Below are 27,347 nucleotides of genomic sequence, written 5' to 3' on the forward strand. Positions count from 1 at the left end.
GGAAGGGCCCCAGCAGGTGGATGGGTTCTCAGGCCAAGTGTCTTTTTCCACCGGGGACACTCACTGATATCCTCCTGATGGACTTGTACTCCAGGAACGTGAGGTGTTCAGCCAGCTCCATGGGCTCTAGGTGGTCAAATAGGAGTGAGGCTTTGCCCTTCTTGGCCTGCTTCTTCCTCTGGGTCAGCTTTCTCATCCAGTCATATGATGGACTAGAAAGAAATACACACAATCTGTTGAAACCTGTGACTGTGTGTGACTGTGTGTGTGTGTGTGTGTGTGTGTGTGTGTGTGTGTGTGTGTGTGTGTGTGTGTGTGACTGTGTGTGACTGTGTGTGACTGTGTGTGTGCGCGCGTGTGTGTGTGTGTGTGTCTGCCCATCCTTGGGTAGTCCCTCACATGGTGGAGATGTCAATGAGTTTGAAGTGTTCCTCACAGCCCAGCTGAGCCGCCACGTCTCTGAACTCCTCAGTGAGGCGGATAAGGCCCAGGTCCAGATTAAACTCTGCAGGGAACACCGTAATCCAGTACCTGAGAACACACACACAGCACAGCGGAATGACTGATTTAACATATACAATATGTTGACTGTTTGCATGTGTACATTATGGCTGAACATCATAGTGTGTAGCCCCAAGCACCAGTGCCTGTTGAAAATGAAGGATTCACAATGACATTATAGTCTCTCTCAGAGGGCAAAGGCAGACTTGAGGGGGACTGACCCTGCACAAGGACTGCTGGGGGCTCCTTGCGCAGTGATTTGTAGTAGTGCAATGTGGTGAGATGGACAAGTCCAGCAAATAGTCATAAATGTGGCCTAAATTTTTATCTAGCCAACAAATCATATTTTTTTAATCTGGAAGCAACAAATGAATACAAAGAACCAATAGCATTATGCTCCTTTAACAAGTGAATGGCCATTGTGGTATTCCCCCTTCAGATTAAAATTAACTGCAAAATAACATGAATTTTAGGATAGCCATCGTTACAGTAGTTAACATTAGATTCAGATGATTTACTTAGTCTTTGAATTTCATATCAAGGTTGCACACAAAATAGTGGGACAGATATAATGAATTGGCACACAATGGTAAAGGGGTTTACCAGTGAAATGAGAGTTTGAGTATTCTGTTAAAGATTGCCTGAGGACTTTTCTGGGTAAGTAATGGATCACAAGACTCCTGAGTCATTGAACGCTTTCGCCCCAAACAATATCTCCACTTCAGATGGCTGGCAGTGGCCCACGTTACATGAGGACAGCCACTGGCTGTCACTTCCAATGACATCGTCTCATCCCTCGTTGCACCAGCCAGTCAGTCACAGAGCCCCAAGAGAGGAGCACAACATTTTCAGCCGAGGGGGCGGGTTGCCTAGCGATAAAAAACATCTTCAATACTAAAGAGCTCAGGGTATGAAGTAGTGTTTTTTTTACCTCATTAAATAGCAGATCTTCAGTCTCGTTCTTTGGCACTCATCTCCCTGGCAGTCACGGTATGTGGGGTCGTGTCAAGGACAGTTTAGCCTTTTTTGGAGACATTGCCCGAAGCCCCATTACAAATGGACACCAGTCCCCATTTCCAACAACCCCCATTCCTTCCCAAAAAACACAACAATAAAACATCTTTCACGAGAAGCAGCTGTAGATTTATTAGTTGGACAAAAGGTCTCCACTCATGAAGAATAACTAAAGTGTTCAGAGAGGAATGCCCAGTAACTGGAAATAAAAACAGTGGAAGTTCAGGCCATGTGATGAACCTCTCCACCACTGCATGTGTGCATTCTCTAAATGACTGTTCCTGGGCCAAAGTTTTCCCTCCTCGAACCATTGAAATAGAGATCTTAGAAGTAGCTTTGGAGAGGCCTTGGGCAGGGAGCCATGTATGCTGCGTAGCCTGTCTGCTATCACCTTCAAAGGAACACAGCTGTTTCTCTGCCCAGGATCCAGTCACAAGCATGCAGCAGAGCAGACAAACCCCTGCCTTCTCTGTAGTACTTTGGAACTCTCCCAGCATGGAGGGTCACGATGGATGCATATTGGATGTATACATGACTGTGAAAAACACACATAACCAATTGCTCTCCTTCTCTCAAGAAGACCGAAGAAATACTCTCATGGGCTAACTCACAAACAATGAGGTGAACTCACAAACAATGAGACTCTCTGCTCTGATAGCAGACAGGAGATACAAATATGAGAGATACAAATATAAGTACTGTATATTAAGTACTGAAGGACAAAGATAAGTACTGTATATTTTGTTGGGTTAAAGCAAAAGCAAAAAGTGAGAGTAAAGGCAGAATAGTGCCTTTGTATTCTGTCACATGGAAGAGACTCTCTGCTCTGGCTCTCATCTGAGGCAGCTTCATACCGCATGGAAAATGTAGAATTTGCCACAAACTGGTCCCGGGTCACATATTTTTAAGATTAAGATTGGAGGTAGGGTTATCTCTAATCTGATTATAGATCTGCGCTTAGGGGCAACTTCCATCTGGAGCACCACAGCCATTACTCCAACCAACTGCAGGGAAAAGATGGGGGGGTTCATCAGTCATCAGTGGAGAGGCCTGACGCCAGGCAGAGTAATATCTCAGGCTCATGATGTATGATGGAAGCAAAGAGTTCATAGAATAAGGCGTTCCCTGTTGAGTGGTCGTCTGAAGACCACGGACGTGACAGGAAAACACCGTCCAGAACCTTGCTAACTGAATCAGATTAAAATGCAGTCATGACGCACTAGATACAAATCATACAGAGAAATGGAACGCTATTAGGTATCGATTCGATCCAGGTTGCACTTACTTTGAAGCGGTTCTTTATCTCTAACATTGCTCTCAAATGCATTTGCACTTAAGGAACATGTCTAATTCTTCCTGATGTTTTGTTTGGACAATCTGCATTAACCCAGAGCTGTGCGATCAACCAATCATAATTGGTTGCTAGAAATGACACAAAGAGTTGACTGATATACTGTCCCTTAAAATGAACAAGAGTTTGTATACTCAGGAAAAGTCAGCCAGGGTTAGTTAGTGTCGCACCACGCAGAAAATACATTTGGCACAGTCAGGGAACACAGCATTCCATAGCGTCCATATTGTATACTCTGCCATATCTAAACACTACATGAAAAGGCTCAAAATGGCATATGACCGTTGTTCTGGTGTGAATCCACATAAAGGATATATCATGAGGAGCTTCCCAGCCAGCTCTTTGGACGTGACATACCAGCGGTGCATCAGCAGCAGGGTGCGAGGAAGCTGGTTAGACTGCAACTCACCATTGTCATCTGTGGAGAGGGATCACACCATAGAAGAGGAACAATTAGAACCCCTACAGTATCTATATCTCTATGGATCACATCACACACCACTGAGATAGCTCCCCACTGTGCTTCTGTGATTGGTCACTCACCAAAAGCCTGGATGCAGGCCTCCAGTAGCGTGTTGAGGGGGGCTGCCTTCCCCAGCGTTGATGATCCCATGGTTCCGCGGGGGGACTCCTCACAGATATGGGTTCACGCCCCCGGAGCGGGAGAACACATGGTACACCTCCACACCTGGAGGTCAGGGGTCAAAACCTGCTTAGGAGCTCTCTATGAGGAGAGAAGACACAGGGATGCATCTAGATGTCAGCTTACGCTAAACAAACATTGCTTAGATCTCTTTTTAAGATTCTTGTAAACACATATAAGATATGGTTGTGGATGTTGTTTATTCATAAAGCACACAATCGTAATTTGTGTTCTAACTGTGTGGACACATACTAAATTCACCAGGCATATTTCTTTTTACAGTACATACTACAACTACATGGATGCTATACTAGGTTTTTCAATAAACTACAGTGGCTAGTGAAAAGAGGTGATTTCTCCAGCGTCATGCTCCTCTCCTCCATCCTCTTCACTTCCTCAATACCCCCTCACCATCTCCCACAGCACGTTTCTGATCCCCACATCTGCAGGAGTGGGACCATCTTCTGAGAACTCCCATGGCAGCCATACATTTTTAATGACTTTCCGATGTGCTCAGTGCGTGGTACCACTGAAACAGCTCATGATTCCATACAAATTGCATAATTTCTGGCCCAGTAAACCGGACAAGACTGTATCTGTCTACAATGGGACTGGGTTTATGTAATCTGGATACAGTAGTTTCTCTCTCTGCCTGATGAATATCAGTGATTGTCAGTTCATACAATATCACCACTGATGCCAACACAAAGTAAGTTAAGTACAGAAAAGGGCATTTCAGGATGTTATTCTAGGGTTTTAGATTTCCAGATTAGATTTTACGACACAACAATAAAGGTTGAAATAGCAGAGCGAGTTGTCTGTAGTGATGACATCAGAGGTGGCGTCATCGGTAGGTTTGGTCGGTTGTTTTGGAAACAGTTGCTGATTGGGATTGGTTGAAATTGGCCTAAGCCTCGAAGCAAAACAAATCATCAACCAGTGAATAAGGATTAGAGGTGCTTTGTGGGAACAGGGGACCAAGTCCCTGTTGATTTGGAACTTATTAATGGCTTTGTGTGTAATCTGTTGCCGTCACCTTGGTGAGGCGCAAACAAGACGTCATCCACAAGCCTTGTAATTGATTGTGCAACACTTATGTCAATATCATAACTAGGGCAATTGGTGGGGGTTAAGGTCAGGAGTAGGATACGTGTGTATGTGTATGTGTGTGTGTTTGTGCGCATGTGTGTGCACATGCTTTTCTGGAAATGAATCAAGCCCTTGTCCCTTGACTGTAAGGAGATTAGTGAGCTCTATCTGCAGACGAAGTTGATAAGATCTTAGATGTTGAATGTGTTACCATACTGACTAGTATGTATCCCTCAGGTATGATTCATATTTGTTAGTGTTAAAATGAATGACGTTCATGGCCTTGACTGAAGGCAACCTTTCTTAAGGCTCTATTCAATCAGATCCGCTTTAGCCGACATCTGCATAGTGGTTGTTTTGGTGGTGGGACTGCGTTAGAGCTGTCAAATCCACAAGTGGCTCCTGGCATTATACCTAAAGCGGACATTGCCATTGGCTGCACTGAGTCGCATTAAGAGAAATCCCATGCAACCTTGTCTACAAATTCCAACATTGGAATGTGAGATGTAATCTGGACATCGATGAGGCTTATGTAAATCCTCATTATTTTGTTTAATGATTTTCAATTTGAGCGTCATTATTTCTATATAGCCTGGGAGTGGGACGGGTGTGGCTTCGTGACAATGATCAAGAGTAGCTGCTCACCGATTTCGCAGTTCCAACACAGTTCCATCTCCAGAACACCAGCTATGCGGGGGTCGATTATCGCCAGTTCATGCCTGATCCATTTGAATCTAGGCCTTAATTAATTCTCGGGACAAACATAAATCAAGGCATAGTACCCAAAAATGTATAAACTCTGCAATGCAAATTCATGTCCAACTATCTACTTCAATCCTATCTCAAGCATCCTACCTATCACATTTTGAGATGCATTTGAAATATAACAAACTGATGTACACATACTGTATGTGCATTGATATATTGAGGAATACACAAATACACGAAGAACACCTGCTCTTTCCATGACATAGACTGACCAGGTGAATCCAGGTGAAAGCTATGATCCTTTATTGATGTCACCTGTTAAATCCATTTCAAATCAACGTAGATGAAGGGAAGGAGACAGGTTAAAGAAGGATTTCTAAGACAATTGAGTCATGGACTGTGTATGTGTGTCATTCGGAGAGTGAATGGTCAGGACAAAAGATTTAGGTGCCTTTGAATGGGGTATGGTAATAGATGCCAGGCACACTGGTTTGAGTGTGTCAAGAACTGCAACGCTGCTGGGTTTTTTACACTCAACAGTTTCCCATGTGTATCAAGAATGGTCCACCACCAAAAGGACATCCAGCCAACTTGGCACAACTGTGGGAAGCACTGGAGTCAACATGGGCCAGCATCCCTGTGGAACGCTTTCAATATCTTGTATATCTTCAATATTTTGAGTCCATGCCCTGACATATTGAAGCTGTTCTGAGGGCAAAAAGGGTTGCAACTGAATATTAGGAAGGTGTTCCTAAAGTTTTACCCACTCAGTGTAGGTCAATAGTCTATGCAGAGGGAACAGCAAATGCATGAGGAAGATTTGATCAACATTCAACTCGGTGGAAATTAAGTGTGTACAGTATCTGTTACGTTATTCCCTAGCCAATAGTGCATCACTGCACTGAAACGAAACAGCTGATGCCTGGTGCCAAAATGGACACCATGGCAGATATGCCCAAGCTTGTTTAGCTCAAGCAATTACAGTTGATTAATAAGCGTTAAAGGCCCTAACAGCAACACTCCTCACAGATAAGATCTTTCTAAAGCACCACTGTTATCCATCGTGATTTGCAACGTGATCTCCACTACATGGACTTGTATGTATTGAAGCAACTACGAAAGCCATAAAAATTGGTCTAAAATCCTGTTTTTTTTTGTTGTGCAGAGAAGATTTCTACCTCTTATTCTGTTTATTAAACCTCCAATTCCCTGTGCAGTCACACAGTTTGCCCCTCTACAGCTGGGCACAGAGCCAGCGTCCAGATAAATGGAAAAAGCCATGCAGCCTTGGAGGGTCACACTTCAATAAGTTGAGAGGGGCACTGATATATTAACAACCAAAGGTCTGCAACTCCACTGCTGCTCTGACTCCAGATATACCATACATGTTGTGCTCATCTGTGACTCTGAGTTGAAGTTCACATTGTCAACTTCAGAAAACCTTCCAAAGCATGCGATGAGCTTACAGTATTGGCCAAAACTGTTGTAAACACAAAGTTGTACGGTAGTGTCCTGACATAAACCCAAAGCTCAGCTTTTAGAAGGAAGCGTCAGTCAGCAGAATGACTCTCTGCTGTACATTCTATTCTGATTACAAAGTACCGAGACAGACGGAACCAACATAATTACCTGTCAAATGGAAAATAAGTGTTTTTCCAGACACATTACATGATATGCCATTTAGCAGACGCTTTTATCCAAACCGACTCGCAGTCATGCTTGCATACATTTTACAGACGTGTGGTCCTGAGAATCAAACCCACAATCCTGGCATTGCAAGCACCATGCTCTACCAACTGAGTTAGAGGACCACATGACCTCCCACTGGACACAGACGTGAATTCAACATCTATTCCAAGTTGGGTTAATGCACACTATGTATACACAAAAGTATGTGGACACCACTTCAAATTAGTGGATTTGGCTATTTCAGCCACACCCGTTGCTGACAGGTCTATTCAAATTGAGCACAGAGCCATACAATCTCCATACACAAACATTGGCAGTAGAATGGCCTTACAGAAGAGCTCAGTGACTTTCAATGTGGCACTGTCATCGGATGCCACCTTTCCAAGTCAGTTAGTCAAATTTCTGTCATGCTAGAGCTGCCCCGGTCAACTGTAAATGCTATTAATGCAAAATTGAAACATCTCGGAGCAACAACGGCTCAGCCGTAAAGCGGTAGGCCACACTAGCTCTCAGAACGGGACCGCAGAGTGCTGAAGCGCATTCCACGTAAAAATTGTCTGTCCTCGGTTGCAACACTCACTACCGAGTTCCAAACTGCCTCTGAAAGCAACGTCAGCACAAGAATTGTTCGTCGGGAGCTTCATGAAATGGATTTCCATGGCCGAGCAGCGGGAATCTGGAATTTGGGTTTGGCGAAATGCCGGGAAAATGCTACCTGCCCCAATGCATAGGGACAACTGTACATTTTGGTGGAGGAGGAATAATGGTTCAGGCTAAGCCATTTAGTTCCAGTGAAGGGAAATCTTAACACTACAGCATACAATGACATTCTATACGAATATGTGCTTCCAACTTTGTGGCAACAGTTTGGGGAAGGCCCTTTACTGTTTCAGCATGACAATGCCCCCGTGCACAAAGCGAGGTCCATACAGTAATGGTACATCAAAATCGGTGTGGAAGAACTTGACTGGCCTGTACAGAATCCTAACCTCAACCCCATCAGCAACCACAGCAAATGAAGTCACTGAAACTCTTAACAAAGAGTTGCAGTCTGTTTTGGAATGGGTCGCCAGTAATAAACTGGTCCTAAACATTTCTAAAACTAACAGCATTATATTTAGTACAAATCATTCCCTAAGTTTTAGACCTCAGCTGAATCTGGTAACGGATGGTGTGGCTGTTGAACAAGTTGAGACTAAATTATTGGTGTTACCTGTAAACTGTCATGGTCAAATCATATACACTACCGTTCAAAAGTTTGGAGTCACTTAGAAATGTCCTTGTTTTTGAAAGAAAAACACATTTTGTGTCCATTAAAATAACATCACATTGATCAGAAATACAGTGTAGACATTGTTAATGTTGTAAATGACTATTGTAGCTGGAAACAGCAGATTTTTTTATGGAATATCTACATAGGCGTACAGAGGCCCATTATCAGCAACCATCACTCCTGTGTTCCAATGGCATGTTGTGTTAGCTCATCCAAGTTTATCATTTTAAAAGGCTAATTGATCATTAGAAAACCCTTTCTCAATTATATTAGCACAGCTGAAAACTGTTGTGCTGATTGAAGAGGCAATACAACTGGCCTTCTTTAAACTATTTGAGTATCTGGAGCATCAGCATTTGTGGGTTCGATTACAGGCTCAAAATGGCCAGAAACAAATAACTTTCTTCTGAAACTCGTCAGTCTATTCTTGTTCTGAGAAATTAAGGCTATTCAATGCGAGAAATTGCCAAGAAACTGAAGATCCCGTTCAACGCTGTGTACTACTCCCTTCACAGAACAGTGCAAACTGGCTCTAACCGGAATAGAAAGAGGAGTGGGAGGCCCCGGTGCACAACTGAGCAAGAGGACAAGTACATTAGAGTGCCTGGTTTGAGAAACAGATGCCTCACAAGTCCTCAACTGGCAGCTTCATTAAATAGTACCCGCAAAACACCAGTCTCAACATCAACAGTGAAGAGGCGACTCCGGGATGCTGACCTAGGCAGAGTTGCAAAGAAAATGCCATATCTCAGACTGGCCAGTAAAAAGAAAAGATTAAGGTGGGCAAATGAACACAGACTCTGGACAGAGGAACTCTGCCTAGAAGGCTAGCATCCCGGAGTCGCCTCTTCACTGTTGACGTTGAGACTATCTAACATGATATAGTTACATGACACCAAATGACTGTTTAGTTTGTGGTCCAGGGGTAAACATCCCTTGTGTCTTCTATATACACCCATGATATTATTGGTCTTTGAATAGTGATATCAAACATAGTCGGTCACGTTAAGAGCACCCTCTGGGTGCTTAGACTACATGCTACATGTCACAGAGCCCTAAGCTCTGAGCTCTGATCAACAGCATCAAATGTGAGCAGTATATTGTTCCATAGCAGTATGGCATCTCAATGATGTGCTAAAATACAACAACAAGAAATGACCACAAAAATACCTTCTACAATCTATCCTCAACTAAATACCTTGTACAACCTCTCTGTAACCAAACGTCTTCTCCGACCAGAGAGAGACATCCAGGGCTGATTGGTTAGCCTCACAGGGGCAGTGATGTACAGAACCGTGCAACACGGCTCCTTACATGAAGAGTCTGCTGCCCCGTGCCACAACACCTCTAAGAGGATATGAATCAATGAATGGATTAGTTGTCTGTTAGGTGGTAATCAGGCATCCCTACTCTCCAAAGGGACACCCAATGATTCCTCCACAGCTTAACCCCAACAGCCAACAAGATGCCAGATAACAGGAGGTCAGGGAATACGAGGCTCAGGCTGCATCTCATTCCACAGATAATTCCTCCCTTCTATACCACCTTAGTCACTCCCCCTGTCCAGATCTGATAGGAGCAGATAGGTGGAAGCAATATGGCGGAAACTAGGTATTGACACCTATTTAGTAATATCTAGTACTATTGTATATATGAATGTGAGTGAACGAAGGCAGATGGGAGGCAAGTGAAAACATTTCTGGAATGAAAAGCAGCCTTGCTTAAATCTGTATAACTATTCTATAATGCCATCCATACCACAAGTGAAACACGTAGTAGGGAAAGAAGTGGGAAAGAAGCTTGTTCTGAAAATGTCCATTCAAATTTAACAGAATGACTTCCTATAAGAAACAAATAAGCCTCAACGGAGCAGGAAAGGGTCATATATTATTTATGACATAATGCTTTAATCTTGTATTTTCATGTTTGACTTGTTTGCTATTCTTGTTTAGATTTGGACTGCAAAGTCACTTGCCCAAGGCATCCCACTGGGCACAGACATCAGTTCAATGTCTAGTTTTGATTGACATTTTGTTGAGTTTTCAACTAACATGAATTAAATGTGAAATCAACAAAAAAATCACCATGTCATTGGATTTAGGTTAAACGTTGGGTGAAAATTAGACTAAATGAACTTTTGCAAATCCAATCCAGTTTTACACTTTAATTTAATGTCATCACATAGATGGGTTGAATTGACGTGGAAACAACATTGATTCAACCATTTTTTCCCCTGTGGGACGGTGCTTGTTTGTAAATAAAATGTTTTATCGAACAAAATCATTGCTCAGAGTCCTTTGTGGATTCAAAACCATAGCAGTTTTTTAAACCAAACAATTCAATTTTTCACAGCACTGCGAGGATTTTCCTAATCCTACTGACATGGGTCCCATACGATCGGCCTTGGGTGCAGAATGTCTATATTTTTTGCCTCTGATAAATGTTCATACTCCAAGAAAGTGTTTAATGTCTCTCTGTGAGTCACTGATTGACAGCAGGTCATCTCTGTGTTTTCCAGGAAGCTTTACCATTGAGACAACTCTCTACACAACATTGAAACACAATGGTCATGCTATGTGAGTATAGATGCATTTGGGCCAAAGAAAAGCACTGCACAGTACTAAGAAAAATAGCTATTTCAACACAAATAGTTGCTTCATATAGCAGGTTTAGTGCCACTAAAGAAATATGGAACAGATTGCTATTATTTATTATTATCAGGAGGATAGGATGAATCCGCTAAAGTAACCTCAATACAAACACACATCTCTACAATCCCAACAACAACCACCATCATCTGAGCACCACTGTATTGACGCAAACACCTCAACCCAACCATGTCTCTGAGCTAGCTGAGGTTGCTGGCTGAGGTTACGGGCTGAGGTCATAATAACAACTGACAACACAATAACAAACTCATATGTACGCACTGAAATACACTAGGGCGAGGATTCAACACAAGGTGCGTTATGCAGCCAACAATGCAGCTTTTAAAAGCATTTTCCGCACGAAACGGCTGATGCCTGGAGCCGAAATGGACACCACGGCAGATGTACCCAAACAGACCTATTTTTTATTGTGGCACGGCATCAGTGAGATTCAAACCTATAATGTTATGTTCTCTATATATAGAATTAGTCCCCTGCGCCAACAGGATGGAGCTAGCATGCCATGTTTATTTAATTCACAAAGCTGTTCATTTTAGTCTATTCAAACAGACCCCATTTCAAAGGAAACAAGCACTATTTGTAAGGGCTTGTGACAATGAAGAGCTGCACTGTTAAGAGACTAATGGGCATTTCACAGTAACTTAATGGCAGCTGGTCACCAGGAAGTTAATGTTTAATGTTCAGTAATTTACTGTCAGCTAGTTGCAAGTGGGTTATTGATCAATTTGCCTAATGTTGTCATCTGATAATTCCAGTTACACTACAGTAAATCACTGGAAGTTAATGTACATTTAACAATAACTTGCTGTTTGCCAGTTAGGTAACACTAAATTCCCAGCAACTCTCTGGGAATGGTGCGGGATAGTTCAATGGGCTTTGGAACATTCTTAGCACATTTAAGGAACTTGACAAAAAAAACATTTTCTTGGTATTTCATTACTTTAACAGAATATTTCTTAAAAGTTCATACATGGTTAGATTTATGGCTCTATTAAATCAGATACGTTTTAGCAAACATCCGCATAGCGGTTGTTTTGACACTGTCGGAGGTGGAACTGCGTTAGATTGTAGAACTGAAAATGGACAAATGAGGTGATCAACCTTCATCAACAAATCGATAAAACCACTTCAACGGGTACAACACTTCCACTAACGGTTGGCACAGAAACAACATATTTTAGACCATGCCCCAAATACGCTAATGAGCCCCGCCAGCATATTGCCCCCACTGTAGAAAATGTACTATAAAAATAGATTATTAACACAAATACTTTAAAAGATACTGAACAGCCAATGCCATGTGAGTTCTTATGTGTAACTTTGACCTTTTCGTACCCCAGGGAACAACGCTGTTGCCAAACCATACTCTTATTTTTGAGAGTGTGTGAAAATATGTTATAGGTAATAAATATGTACCTGGTGGCACTGCAGAAATACTGATGCACTCCCCACCTATAGGTTGCAAGTTCAAATCCATAGAGCATTCATGCACACTTTATGTCCAATAGCACTACTATTTTTGCGTTGGTTTAATCAGATAGTCACACAATTATTGACTTGATATTGGGAAACTTTTAGCAAAGTGCAGAAATGTATTGTTGCCAATAAGTCTGTGGCCAATCTCCATCACACCCACAGATATGGTGGTGTAGCATGACATTTCAGGTTGCTGGCAACCAAGAGGTTGTGAGTTCAAGTCCCAGGAGAGGTTGAGTCGCAAGTGTGCTCACAGTACACCATTTTACAAGATTGTACTGCATGTAAAATTACAATAGCTTACCGGCTACTGAGTTGCCGCAAAAATACAGTTAATATAATTTACAAGAGTGTAATGTAATGAGAAAATAGCAGCATACTGTCATTTTACAGCAATACCACGTTCTCGTATATATACTTTATTTTTCTCTTGTATTGTCACTGACCTGGTGGCGCAGTAGGAAATTCAAGTAGTTACCAACCAATAGGTTGTGAGCCAAAATCCTAAGTCAGGTAACAGTGCAGTTAACTGTAAGTTAGGGTAAAACAACGTAACCAAAGATTACACTAAGTATTTGTTACCGTATAATGACTACAGTAGCATTATTGGTAGTGTAAATCAATTATAGTAACAGTATTGGATACCGTAAAATACCGTACGGTAACATACTGCAACTTTTTGTCTTTAAGTTACCGTAAAAACAACAGACATTTTTACAGTGTAGCATCCTGACTTAAACCCAAACCTCAGCTTTTAGAAGGAAGTGTCAGTCAGCAGAATGACTCTCTGCTGTACATTCTGTTCTGACCACACAGTTCAGAGTCAGACAGAAACAACAATCATCACCTGTCAACTGGAAAAGACAAAGGACCCGAATAAGGAAAAGTTCTACAGTGAGGGAAAAAAGTATTTGATCCCCTGCTGATTTTGTACGTTTGCCCACTGACAAAGAAATGATCAGTCTATAATTTTATTGGTAGGTTTATTTGAACAGTGAGAGACAGAATAACAACAAAAAGATCTAGAAAAACGCATGTCAAAAATGTTATAAATTGATTTGCATCTTAATGAGGGAAATAAGTATTTGACCCCTCTGCAAAACATGACTTAGTACTTGGTGGCAAAACCCTTGTTGGCAATCACAGAGGTCAGATGTTTCTTGTAGTTGGCCACCAGGTTTGCACACATCTCAGGAGGGATTTTGTCCCACTCCTCTTTGCAGATCTTCTCCAAGTCATTAAGGTTTCGAGACTGACGTTTGGCAACTCAAACCTTCAGCTCCCTCCACAGATTTTCTATGGGATTAAGGTCTGGAGACTGGCTAGGCCACTCCAGGACCTTAATGTGCTTCTTCTTGAGCCACTCTTTTGTTGCCTTGGCCGTGTGTTTTGGGTCCTTGTCATGCTGGAATACCCATCCACGACCCATTTTCAATGCCCTGGCTGAGGGAAGGAGGTTCTCACCCAAGATTTGACGGTACATGGCTCTGGCCATCGCCCCTTTGAAGTTGTCCTGTCCCCTTAGCAGAAAAACACCCCCAAAGCATAATGTTTCCACCTCCATGTTTGACGGTGGGTTGGTGTTCTTAGGGTCATAGACAGCATTCCTTCTTCTCCAAACACGGCAAGTTGAGTTGATGCCAAAGAGCTCCATTTTGGTCTCATCTGACCACAACACCTTCACCCAGTTGTCCTCTGAATCATTCAGATGTTCATTGGCAAACTTCAGACGGGCATGTATATGTGCTTTCTTGAGCAGGGGGACCTTGCGGGCGCTGCAGGATTTCAGTCCTTCACGGCGTAGTGTGTTACCAATTGTTTTCTTAGTGACTATGGTCCCAGCTGCCTTGAGATCATTGACAAGATCCTCCCGTGTAGTTCTGGGCTGATTCTTCACCATTCTCATGATCATTGCAACTCCACGAGGTGAAATCTTGCATGGAGCCCCAGGCCGAGGGAGATTGACAGTTCTTTTGTGTTTCTTCCATTTGCGAATAATCGCACCAACTGTTGTCACCTTCTCACCAAGCTGCTTGGCATTTGTCTTGTTGCCCATTCCAGCCTTGTGTAGGTCTACAATCTTGTCCCTGACATCCTTGGAGAGCTCTTTGGTCTTGGCCATGGTGGAGAGTTTGGAATCTGATTGATTGCTTCTGTGGACAGGTGTCTTTTATACAGGTAACAAACTGAGATTAGGAGCACTCCCTTTAAGAGTGTGCTCCTAATCTCAGCTCGTTACCTGTATAAAATACATATGTGAGCCAGAAATCTTCCTGATTGAGAAGGGGTCAAATACTTATTTCCCTCATTAAAATGCAAATCAATTTATAACATTTTTGACATGCGTTTTTCTGGATTTTTTTGTTGTTATTCTGTCTGTCACTGTTCAAATAAACCTACCATTAAAATGATAGACTAATCATTTCTTTGTCAGTGGGCAAACGTACAAAATCTGCAGGGGATCAAATACTTTTTTCCCTCACTGTATGTACTTCTTTGGAGAATGTGTAATTAACAGCTACAGTCCACAAATAATGAGCCCAAGCCAAAATATCCCTCCCTCTTCCTAGATAATCCCCAAGCCAAATCTCTGCTTTAACCTTTTGTCTCTCAGTATTAGAATTCTGCTGCCTTTTATTACATGGTTCCATCTACCGTATAAAGCATAGGAAAATACTAAGAATTATGAGCTACTTAAACATGTTTTTTTTAACAAATATGATATTGCATTACAGTCACCACCAGTCACCGCTGGTCACATTCTGCATCAGCTTTACCAGCAGTAAAGTCCAGTACTCTTCAATATCCATATGAGAAGAATGGATACACTGCTGCATTTTAACTTTCCTCACTCATGCTGGTTTGAATACAGCCGTGCATTGTTGAGGTCAGTTCTGCCATGTTGGGATCAGTTCTGCATGACTTGTACTGTCTGTTCAACAATAAGCAAGTGTTTCTGCCTAGGGTTTGCACACACACACACACACACTGTTGCCAGACCACTAGTGTCACTAGCACATCATCAAAGAACCACTCTCTTCCTCTGCTCTGACAGACAACTGTAACACAGAGAGGCGAGAGCACATTGCCCTGTTGACCCCTAGCAAAAACAAAACACAGCACACATCAACCCCAAGTCAGAGAACAATACAAGCAGTCTCTTAGCCACCAACAACAAATAGATAGTACATACAGAGATAAACAAGCGCAAAGAGTAAGATGTACAACAACGATAAGGTTTTACATAAGCCTTTTCTGTCTGTTTCAAAATGCTCTGTTAACAGTGCCACAAGCATCTCACTCATTGTCTTTAACATATTATTAACACTGAAAATGCCCTAATACATCAATGTGCAGTCTCACCACCAAAAGACATGGCAACAATGTCATCCTTTAGTGAGTCCAGGGCAAAGAACATTCTTCCCAAAGGCTACACTATCTTAGATATAGTCAACCAGACCAGTGCTCCAGGCTGCAGTAGAGTCCCATGGTAGAGTGCAGTATGGTACCCTGGTCCTCCTCCTGTTTGTAAACACAGCCCCCAGCAGTGTAACACAGCCCCCATGTGACCCCACACTCCAAAAAAATCAAAGGAGCTCTGCTCAGAAAACCAACACCCCCCCCACACTACCGCACATACACATACATCCACACACTTTGACACCGATCGCACAGGCTCACACACACGCGTGCACACACACACACACATCAAAAAGGAGAGAAAAACACAGCAGACATTGATAAGGTATGGCATCCAGACCTGGAGTATTTGAACAGAGCCCATGCAGCAGACAGTCAGGGCACACACAGAGGATGAGGCAAGGGCAGATGTTGTTGTAGACACACATGGCTGGAGCCTTGCTCAATGATTTGGCAGGAAGAGAGCAACAGCTGCCCACCACAGCCATTTGTTGTTAGGCGTGAGAGAGAGAGACACACAGACAGAGGGAGAGAGAGAGAGAGAGAGAGAGAGAGAGAGTTTGTGTATGCACGCCCCAGCCAGTCACATGACTCTTCTGATCACTCAGCAGATAATGGCCTGAATAGTGGCCTGCAGCCTTACGAATCCTACCTACAGCAGCCCTAATGAGCGACACTAAATGGCTGCTGACGTCCCCTATAGAGTACAGGGTTTTTAAATGACATCACCTACAGTGCATTCGGAAAGTATTCAGTCCCCTTGACTTTTTCTACATTTTGTTACGTTACAGCCTTATTCTAAAATGGATTAAATCAACAACAAAACATCCTCATCAATCTACACACAATACCCCATAATGACAAAGTGAAAACAGGTTATTAGAATTTTTTGCAAATGTATGAAAAACAAAAACACCTTATTTACATAAGTATTCAGGCCCTTTGCTATGAGACTCGAAATTGAGCTCGGATGCGTCCTGTTTCCATTGATCATCCTTGAGATGTTTCTACAACTTGATTAGAGTCCACCTGTGGTAAATTCAATTGATTGGACATGATTTGGAAAGACACATACCTGTCTATATAAGGTCCCACAGTTGACAGTGCATGTCAGAGTAAAAACCAAGCCATGAGGTGGAAGGAATTGTCCGTAGAGCTCCATGACAGGATTGTGTCGAGGCACAGATCTGGGGAAGAGTACCAAAGAATGTCTGCAGCATTGAAGGTCCCCAATAACACAGTGGCCTCCATCAATCTTAAATGGAAGAGGTTTGGAAACACCAAGACACTTCCTAGAGCTGGCCGCCTGGCCAAACTCAGCAATCAGGGGAGAAGGGCCTTGGTCAGGGAGGTGACCAAGAACCCGATGGTCACTCTGACAGAGCTCCAGAGTTCCTCTGTGGAAATGGATGGACGCCACTCTTCAGTAAAAGGCACATGACAGCCCGCTTGGAGTTTTCTAAAAGGCACCTAAAGGACTCTCAGCCCATGAGAAGCAAGATTCTCTGGTCTGATGAAACCAAGATTGAACTCTTTGGCCTGAATGCCAAGCATCACATCCGGAGGACACCTGGCACCATCCCTACGGTAAAGCATGGTGGTGGTTAGAGCGTTGGACTAGTAACCAAAAGGTTGCAAGATCGAATCCCCGAGCTGACAAGGTAAAAATCTGTCGTTCTGCCCCTGAACAAGGCAGTTAACCCACTGATCTATAGAGGATGGAATTTTTAATTGACACCAATACTAGATAGAAGTTATAACTGATATGACCTATATATGATGTGGGTTTTAACTGACATCACCTATAAAGGATGTGGGTTTTAACTGACATCCCCTATAAAGGATGTGGGTTTTAACTGACATCACCTATATAGGATGTCGGTTTTAACTGACATCACCTATAAAGGATGTGGGTTTTAACTGACATCCCCTATAAAGGATGTGGGTTTTAACTGACATCCCCTATAAAGGATGTGGGTTTTAATTGACATCCCCTATAAAGGATGTGGGTTTTAATTGACATCACCTATAAAGGATGTGGGTTTTAATTGACATAACATATACAGGATGGGTTTTTTAATTGACATAACATATACAGGATGGGTTTTTTAATTGACATAACATATACAGGATGGGTTTTTTAATTTACATAACGAATACCGGATGGGTTTTTTAATTTACATAACATATACAGGATGGGTTTTTTAATTTACATAACGAATACCGGATGGGTTTTTTAATTTACATAACAAATACAGGATGTTTTTTTTAATTGACATCACCTATAGAGGATATGGATTTTAATTGACATCACATATAGAGGATGGGGTTTTAATTGACATCACCTATAGAGGATGGGGTTTTTATTGACATAATGTATACAGGATGGGTTTTTTAATTGACATCTATACAGAATGGAGTTTTTAATTGACATAATGTATACAGGATGGGTTTTTTAATTGACATCTATACAAAATTGAGTTTTTAATTGACATAATATATACAGGATGGAGTTTTAATTGACACCAATACTAGATAGGAGTTATAACTGAAATCACCTACATAGGATGTGGGTTTAACTGACATCACCTATAAAGGATGTGGGTTTTAACTGACATCACCTATAAAGGATGTGGGTTTTAACTGACATCACCTATAAAGGATGTGGGGTTTAACTGACATCACCTATAAAGGATGTGGGTTTTAACTGACATCACCTATAAAGGATGTGGGTTTTAACTGACATCACCTATATAGGATGTGGGTTTAAATTGACATCAACTATAGAGGATATGGATTTTAATTGACATCACCTATAGAGGATATGGATTTTAATTGACATCACATATAGAGGATGTGGGTTTTAATTGACATAACATATACAGGATGGGTTTTTTAATTTACATAACGAATACCGGATGGGTTTTTTAATTTACATAACGAATACCGGATGGGTTTTTTAATTTACATAACAAATACAGGATGTTTTTTTTAATTGACATCACCTATAGAGGATTTTAATTGACATCACCTATAGAGGATGTGGGTTTTAATTGACATCACCTATAGAGGATATGGATTTTAATTGACATCACATATAGAGGATGGGGTTTTAATTGACATCACCTATAGAGGATGGGGTTTTAATTGACATCACCTATAGAGGATATGGATTTTAATTGACATCACATATAGAGGATGGGGTTTTAATTGACATCACCTATAGAGGATGGGGTTTTTATTGACATAATGTATACAGGATGGGTTTTTTAATTGACATCTATACAGAATGGAGTTTTTAATTGACATAATGTATACAGGATGGGTTTTTTAATTGACATCTATACAAAATTGAGTTTTTAATTGACATAATGTATACAGGATGGAGTTTTAATTGACACCAATACTAGATAGGAGTTATAACTGACATCACCTATAAAGGATGTGGGTTTTAACTGACATCAGCTATAAAGGATGTGGGTTTTAACTGACATCACCTATAAAGGATGTGGGTTTTAACTGACATCAGCTATAAAGGATGTGGGTTTTAACTGACATCACCTATAAAGGATGTGGGTTTTAACTGACATCACCTATAAAGGATGTGGGTTTAACTGACATCACCTATAAAGGATGTGGGTTTTAACTGACATCACCTATAAAGGATGTGGGTTTTAACTGACATCACCTATATAGGATGTGGGTTTAAATTGACATCAACTATAGAGGATATGGATTTTAATTGACATCACTTATAGAGGATATGGATTTTAATTGACATCACCTATAGAGGATATGGATTTTAATTGACATCACATATAGAGGACGGGGTTTTAATTGACATCACCTATAGAGGATATGGATTTTAATTGACATCACCTATAGAGGATATGGATTTTAATTGACATCACCTATAGAGGATATGGATTTTAATTGACATCACATATAGAGGATGGGATTTTAATTGACATCACCTATAGAGGATGGGGTTTTTATTGACATCACCTATAGAGGATGGGATTGTAATTGACATCACCTATAGAGGATGGGATTGTAATTGACATCACCTATAGAGGATGGGATTGTAATTGACATCACCTATAGAGGATGGGGTTTTAATTGACATCACCTGTAGAGGATGGGGTTTTAATTGACATCACCTGTAGAGGATGGGGTTTTAATTGACATCACCTATAGAGGATGGGCTTTTAATTGACATCACCTATAGAGGATGGGGTTTTAATTGACATCACCTATAGAGGATGGGGTTTTAATTGACATCACCTATAGAGGATGGGGTTTTAATTGACATCACCTATAGAGGATGTTTTTTTTAATTGACATCACCTATAGAGGATGGGTTTTAATTGACATCACCTATAGAGGATGGGGTTTTAATTGACATCATTTATAGAGGATGGGTTTTAATTGACATCACCTATAGATGATGGGGTTTTAATTGACATCACCTATAGAGGATGGGTTTTAATTGGCATCACTTATAGAGGGCAGGGTTTTAATTGACATCACTTATACAGGGCGGGGTTTTAATTGACATCACTTATAAAGGATGTTTTTTTTATTGACGTCACTTATAGAGGATGGGGTTTTAATTGACATCACCTATAGAGGATGGGGTTTTAATTGACATCACTTATAGAGGATGTTTTTTTTATTGACATCACCTATAGAGGATGTTTGTTTTATTAACATCACCTATAGAGGATGGTGTTTTAATTGACATCACTTATAGAGGACGTTTTTTTTATTGACATCACCTATAGAGGATGTTTTTTTTTATTGACATCACCTATAGAGGATGTTTTTTTTATTAACATCACCTATAGACGATGGGTTTTTTATTGACATCACCTATAGAGGATGGGGTTTTAATTGACATCACCTATAGAAGACGGGTTTTTTACTGACATCACTTATATAGGATTGGGTTTTAATTGGGTGCTTAACTCTACAGCACTTTTTCCATAATACTGTGCAACCTATGGCAACCCTAATACAGTCTTTAACATGTGTACAGTATTTGGGCAGTGAAGCTGGAATTTGTATTTTGTCTCTATTCTCCAGCATATGGGATTTGAGATCAAATAAGCAATTTGACTCAGTAGCACAGAATCACCTTTTGTTTGAGGGTATTTTCATACATATGTTTATTATTTAGACATAAAAGTAATTGTCTTTCCAAGTGAGGAGGTTAGAATTTTCTCAATGCTGCAAGGGTTAAGAAAATGAATGAATGGATCATTAATAATGACAAGTATGAAAGTTAAGCTACAACAACAGATGCTAACCTCTCATCATAAGCACTGACAGGGAAGATTAGCATTTTTGTGGGAGTATCATCTTTGTCTCTCTGTAACTTTGTCACACAAATCATTGATCGGAATCCTTGAAGGATTCAAGGCCTTAGCAGTTTATAAAACAAAACAGTATTTTTTTTCTTCACAAAGCTGCATGGCTTTTTCTAATCCTACTGACATGGCTCCCATACTATTGGCCTTGGGTGGAGAATGGCTATAATTGTTTTGCCTATGATAAATGTTCGTATTCCAAGAAAAAACTGGTTGAATCAACGTTGTTTCCACGTCATTTCAATCCAAAATATCTATGCGATGACGTTGAATTAACGTGGAAAACTGATTGGATTTGCAAAAAGACATCAATGTAAGGGTATTTAATATTTTTTTACCCAACTTTTCAAAACTAAATCAAAACTAGATGTTAAACTGACGTCTGTGCCCAGTGAGCAATGTCTCATTCTTTGATTCACTGATTGATAGGAGGTCATCTCTGTGTGTTTTCCAGGAAGCTTACCATTGTTACCACTCTCTACACAGCTATGAAACACTTCAATGGTCATTACTGGCAATCCCTCAGCTAGACACACTGCTGCAGTATATGAATGTGGGCGCATTTGGGCTGAGGATAAAAAAAGGTATATTTCAACACAAAGGGTGTCTTCATATAGCAGGTTTAAGACCACTATAGAAATATGGAACAGTTTGCCATGATTTATTATTATGAGAAGGATATGATGAATCCTCTAAAGTAACCTTGATACACACACATCTCTACAATCACTCCTTGACAACAACCACCATCACCATCGCCTGACCACCACTGTATTGATCCAAACACCTCAACCCAACCATGTTTCTGAAGTGGCTGAGGTTACTGGCTGAGGTCATTATAACAACACAATAACAAACCCATATGTACACATTGAAATACACTATCGGGATGTTTCAATGCAATGTGTGTTATAGCGCTGCACGTTATGGTAAATGACGCGCATGTCGGCCCAACTTAAATGACCTTAAATAATTGTTTATATAGTGCGCTGTACTATAACACGCTTTGCATTAAGTCTGGACTACGGGAGATTCCACGCCAGGATAGCCCGAAAATATTTGCCCGCTTACATCATGATTTTCAGAAAGATGGTTTGTGATACAAAGCGTGTTAAACATCCTTTCTCCCAATTACGTTTCTATGTGAGAATTGCCAGAACAATCTGAAATACCTAAATTATTTCGGACTATCCTGGCGTGGAATCGCCCCTAAGAGATCTGAGAAGTTCAAATGGTTCATTATGCAAATGTTCCAACAGAATACAGAGAGAAAGGACACTAAAGCCCTGTTAATACCTGGTTCTAACATCTGTCCTTTGTCCTGATCGTGTCCACATTCTGATTGTGCCCTAATTTTTAGACAGGTGTATACAATTAAAAGAAACATTGTGATCTGTGAATTAATCAGGCAGGGTCTGTTGAAGAGGGCTCTCTTGTTGCAGGTATGCATTGTGGGAGCGAGGAAGCGTCAGATGGATGTAATTTCAATGAAGTGTGCCCCCTTCTTATCTCAGGCAACGTCATTCCCTTGGTATCGGGGTCTACATTCTGAGCATAGCGCACGCTCAGCTTGACTTCTCAGCTTGAGCGGATTCTAACAGGGCTCAAACATTAACTAATGCTCAACCCACATACATGCTCAAATGGAGTCATATTATAGCAGCCAATTAAGATAATCCATAAAGAAAATCCCACCATGTTGAAAGCATCAACCTTGGCAGAGTCCTCCAACTTCTCCGCACCTTGCTAACCACCATCACGTTTCACCAGATTACACTGACATAATGTCACTTTGACAGTGCAAGAACATTCAAACTTTGTCAGAAAAGCAGAGCGACAAATAGGTACTGAAAACAGTCACAAAGCAAAAATGTTAGTTTACTGTAGAAACTGAACGCGGTTGGGCTACAACCAGACCCCAAAACCAATAGAGGTTGCTGAGGTGAGGACGGCTCATAGTAATGGCTGGAATGGAGTCAATGGAATGGTATCAACCGCATGGAAACCACATTTTAATACCCTTCCATTGACTCCATTCCACACATTACTATGAGCCGTCCTCACCTCAGCAACCTCAACAGCCCAAAACAAAGTGAAGAGCCTGTGTTAAAGCTGAAGATGCACGGCCCCACCTACCTCAGGAAGAACAGTCAGGTCCTACCAGTAGATGACTTGGATCCACCACCTTCCACACATGGCCTCTGATTGAGAGACTCAAATCCACCTAAAGAGCCTGGCCTTCTCCTACTCATACCCATTCACTGGAAACACCAGCATACTGCTCCAGTACTGTGTATCTTCTCTGGTCTTTTCTGTGGCTGACCCACTTCTCTTGTACCTCTCGCTGTCCCCTCTCTCTCTCTCTCTCCCTCTCTCCTCGTAAAGCGCAGCAACTCACTCCTGCTAGACCGCTGATTGTTTGTCTAAATGGCAAGTAGACTTCCTCCTATTCTTTCCCAACTTAGTTTTCCTGCCTCTACCTGACTGTTTCCCTGGGCTGGACTAAAAATAGGGCCAACACAAGGTAAAGTGGAAAAGAGGAGGGCAGGAAATGTGTCACAATACCTTTAAGAGGAGGGGGTTGTTGTTGTTCGCTCTTTCACCAAATCAATCTCTCTCTCAAGGATTGCGGTCACTCCACCAAAGACACTAATTTAAACCAAGTGAAAATATCCAGAGATACATCAGAGAACTAACCCTGGCTAACAGATGTCTGCTTTCACTCAAAGCGACAGGGCTGAAACTATTTGGCCCTCAGCAATAGGAGCCCAATCAATTCCCCTTCTCTGGAGCAGCAAAGACAGAGGCAGCATGTACCAGAGAGTTAGGGAGCCCATCCGTGTTCAGTCAACTTCAGTGTATGTGTGTGTGTGTGTGTGTGTGTGTGCGCGCGCATGCGTGACAATGTTGCAAACCCAGCCCCCTCTGACGCTGCACACATCGTTTTGTCTTCTCCAGAGTCTAAAAACAAAAAACTAAACAAAAACAATGACTGCATATCCTGTCGCTTGGGCGTGCAAGTAACAAGCAACAATGGACCATGGGCTTCTACAGAACATCCCCGCCCATTAACACTGCATTACCACTTCTCAGGAGAAGTCTTCCTTTCAATGTCTGCTCTCATGTGAAGATGTTACTCTTACTCCAGTGATACTGGTGACATATGGTACATGCATTGCTTGCTGTTTGGGGTTTTAGGCTGGGTTTCTGTACAGCACTTTGAGATTTCAGCTGATGTACGAAGGGCTATATAAATAAATTTGATTTGGTATGCAGCCTTTTGACATAAAGAGACAATATTGAGGCAATGTGTGACTTTTCCACACTAGCATCCATTCATATATGGAGAAAAAAAGATGTTGGTAGCAGTTTCAACTACTCCAAGAAGAGTGTACTGATGGCTATGGTTTTCTTGGGACTAGAAATCCTGATAAAATGATTACTAATGATTATGTCTTTGCCCTCCAATGCAGTTAGTCTGGTCCAACAGAATATCATTCCTTAAATCAAAAAAAGTCGCAACGTTGTCTATATGCCAAATAGATTTGTCTCCGTTTTGGATTTGCGCAACACTTATCATGAATGGTATGTTGACAATTTCAAAATGTTTCCAACAACAATGTTGTCGTCTGTCCTCCCTTTCCCATCTCATTCTGTATTCTGAATCATTATAAGTTCTTCTTGTTTTGGAAAGTATTGTGGTACTGTAGGTCCCGCTGTGTTGTCACGCAGTTCACTTAATCTGTTATGTAAGATCTTTGACTTACAAGGGTATTGTTCATGCATGCAAGTCTTCATTCGGTATTTGGTCCTCTTGTCAATAGAAGTCAATGTTTCAAACTTGTTCAATTTAAGAGCGTTTCACAAACAAACAGAAAACAAAACAATGTGTTTCCAGCAACGGGGAGTTTGCTTACTGATCCAGAACGATTGTCTCAGATAGAGGAGGTGGACGACATACAGTAGAATATGTTGCATTGTGGGAAATCTGGTTATTCCACATGAGTTGTTGTGAGCAGTTACCTGTAAACAGAGGTGCTTACACATGGGCCGCTGGGGTCTGTGGTGGGGCATAAGGACATGGGGGGGGGGGGGGGGGGGGGGGGGGCACAGCACATGGACCCTCTGATGGTTGCTAAGTGCTTTCTGCTGTTACACCGACGTCATACGTCTGTTATTAAGGGAAGCGGTGGTGGTAGGGGGCAGTGGATGGGATATTTCTCCCTTTCTCCTCCTATCAAATGGTGGCAGAACTGGAACGTGCACAAACATACTCCTAGAAAAGGGATTCTCAACCGGGGGGCCCGGACTCTAGCGGGCATCAATTAAAGTTGTATTCAGGGCATCAATTAAAGTTGTATTCATGGATAAGCAGGGAAGAAAACTGAAATAAAAAAGTTTGTGGAAGAGCCCTGTCTGACTGGACAATTACACATAAAACGATAAATATAAAGTAAAAATAGTATATTGGTCAGAGGCCAGTCAAACTGGACATCAGCAAGTACAAAGAGACAGTGTGCAAAGCCACAACTTCAAGCTACCTGTCTACTAAGCATTAACATTCTGATTCCTTCTAGCATGTTCTTAATACTGTCCAGGAAGTGTAGTACTACTCACACATCCTTTAACCCCAGCCTTCCAGAGTAACAGACCACTCCCCTAACCGCCCCACATGTGCTACCGACACTGCTCCCAACTGGCCTCTTCTGCCCAAAACAGAGCCCTCACCATCACAAACCTGTCTTTCACATGGCCGTTCTCTCCCTCTATCATACTCTCTTTTGGCACAGTCAGTGAAATACAGACACCCCTTTAAGTGTGGAGCAAGTGAGCGCTGCCAATCCACACACACACACACACACACACACACACACACACACACACACACACACACACGTGCAGTCAATACTCTGACTGCACGCCAAAAAAGTATTATATAGATTTAAAAATGTGTTGTTATTTAATGTTTTTCCACAATGATCCTGGTGTTTTTTATGCTCAAAATCAAAAAATGTGCTAAAACTGCATCAAAACATCAGGAAAGGCAGCAGGGGTGCATGCCTTCCTCCCCATCCACAAGAGTTTGACACTTTCTGTGATCGGTTTGATAACCCTGAGGTTCACCCTGAAGGACAGACGAATGGACTTAATTTACACTTAAAGCTAGGCCTAAATACATTTTCCTTTTGTGGGTTGGGGGGAGGGGGTGAACATGAGACTAGACAACCTGAGAACAGCCAAAATCCTCATGAACATGGGAGTAGAGTCAATAGACAACATCCCTCTGATGCATTTGATTTATCAAGCTAGAATTTAGTTATGAAGATCACTTTTTTTAATGTTATGAACTGCATTTTTCAGTCATTTTGATTGTAACTTTGGATGCTACATTGGTCAATAGCTGAGCTGAGTTTAGCAGTGTGTCATGTGGTCGGGTGCTATGAAATATGCCGCCATATGGCTACATTGGGGGAAATGATTTGTAAATGTAGGTTAATGTCCCTCTGGTTGTTGGAGCGATCTGTTGTATGGTGAACTTGGGCTTCATCAAGGTTTATTTGTAAGTAAATCTGTCTTTGATAATAGTCAGTACATACCCAGCCACCGACCTCACCACACGTCACACACACACACACACACACACACACACACGAGGAGGCTGGTGGGAGGAGCAAAATGAGGACGAGTTTATTGTAATGGCTGGAATTGATAAATGGAACGTTGTCAAACACATGGAAACCACACGCTTGTCTCCGTTCCATTTATTCCATTACAATGAGCCGGTCCTCCTATAGCTCCTCCCACCAGCCTCCTCTGGTGTGTGTATTTGTGTGTGTGTGTGTGTTAGTGACGTGCGGTGAGGTCGGTGGCACACATACACACTATAAATAGCCCCAGAGTTTAATGGAAACAAGAGCCCCGGCCCATGGCCGCTTTGCAAAAAACAATCTGTGTAGCCTTGCTGGAGAAAGAGATTCATAGTGTTTAATAGTCACATGTACAGGGTTGCAGGTGTGATTGCAGGGTACAGTGCAAATCTTAGGCTTCGAGCTCCAACATGCAGGACTAAGTGAAATAAAACAATGAAAATGGTAATAAAAACAACAATATAAATAGAACTATATACAACTGTAGCAGTGATGAA

General features: G+C 41.6%; 1 protein-coding gene across 4 annotated transcripts in view; it reads right to left on the reverse strand.

Moving 5' to 3' along the window:
* Positions 1-27,347, reverse strand: part of rasgrp3 (RAS guanyl releasing protein 3 (calcium and DAG-regulated)) — a 48,501-nt gene that overhangs the window by 13,618 nt on the left and 7,536 nt on the right. For 2 of the 4 annotated variants that reach the window (XM_029752863.1, XM_029752866.1), the window contains exons 2-6: positions 3,410-3,590; positions 3,182-3,284; positions 1,433-1,495; positions 400-531; positions 65-212 (exon numbers count right to left, since the gene is read on the reverse strand). In XM_029752863.1, coding sequence (XP_029608723.1) covers positions 65-212; positions 400-531; positions 1,433-1,495; positions 3,182-3,284; positions 3,410-3,479 — 516 coding nt within the window. In that variant the 5' untranslated portion in view covers positions 3,480-3,590. Of the gene's footprint in view, positions 1-64; positions 213-399; positions 532-1,432; positions 1,496-3,181; positions 3,285-3,409; positions 3,591-23,338; positions 23,995-27,347 lie in introns of those variants that run through there. The other 2 variants (XM_029752864.1, XM_029752865.1) reach the window with 2 other exon arrangements.

The sequence above is a fragment of the Salmo trutta genome, chromosome 5 (assembly GCF_901001165.1).
Source record: "Salmo trutta chromosome 5, fSalTru1.1, whole genome shotgun sequence".
Lineage (NCBI taxonomy): Eukaryota > Metazoa > Chordata > Actinopteri > Salmoniformes > Salmonidae > Salmo > Salmo trutta.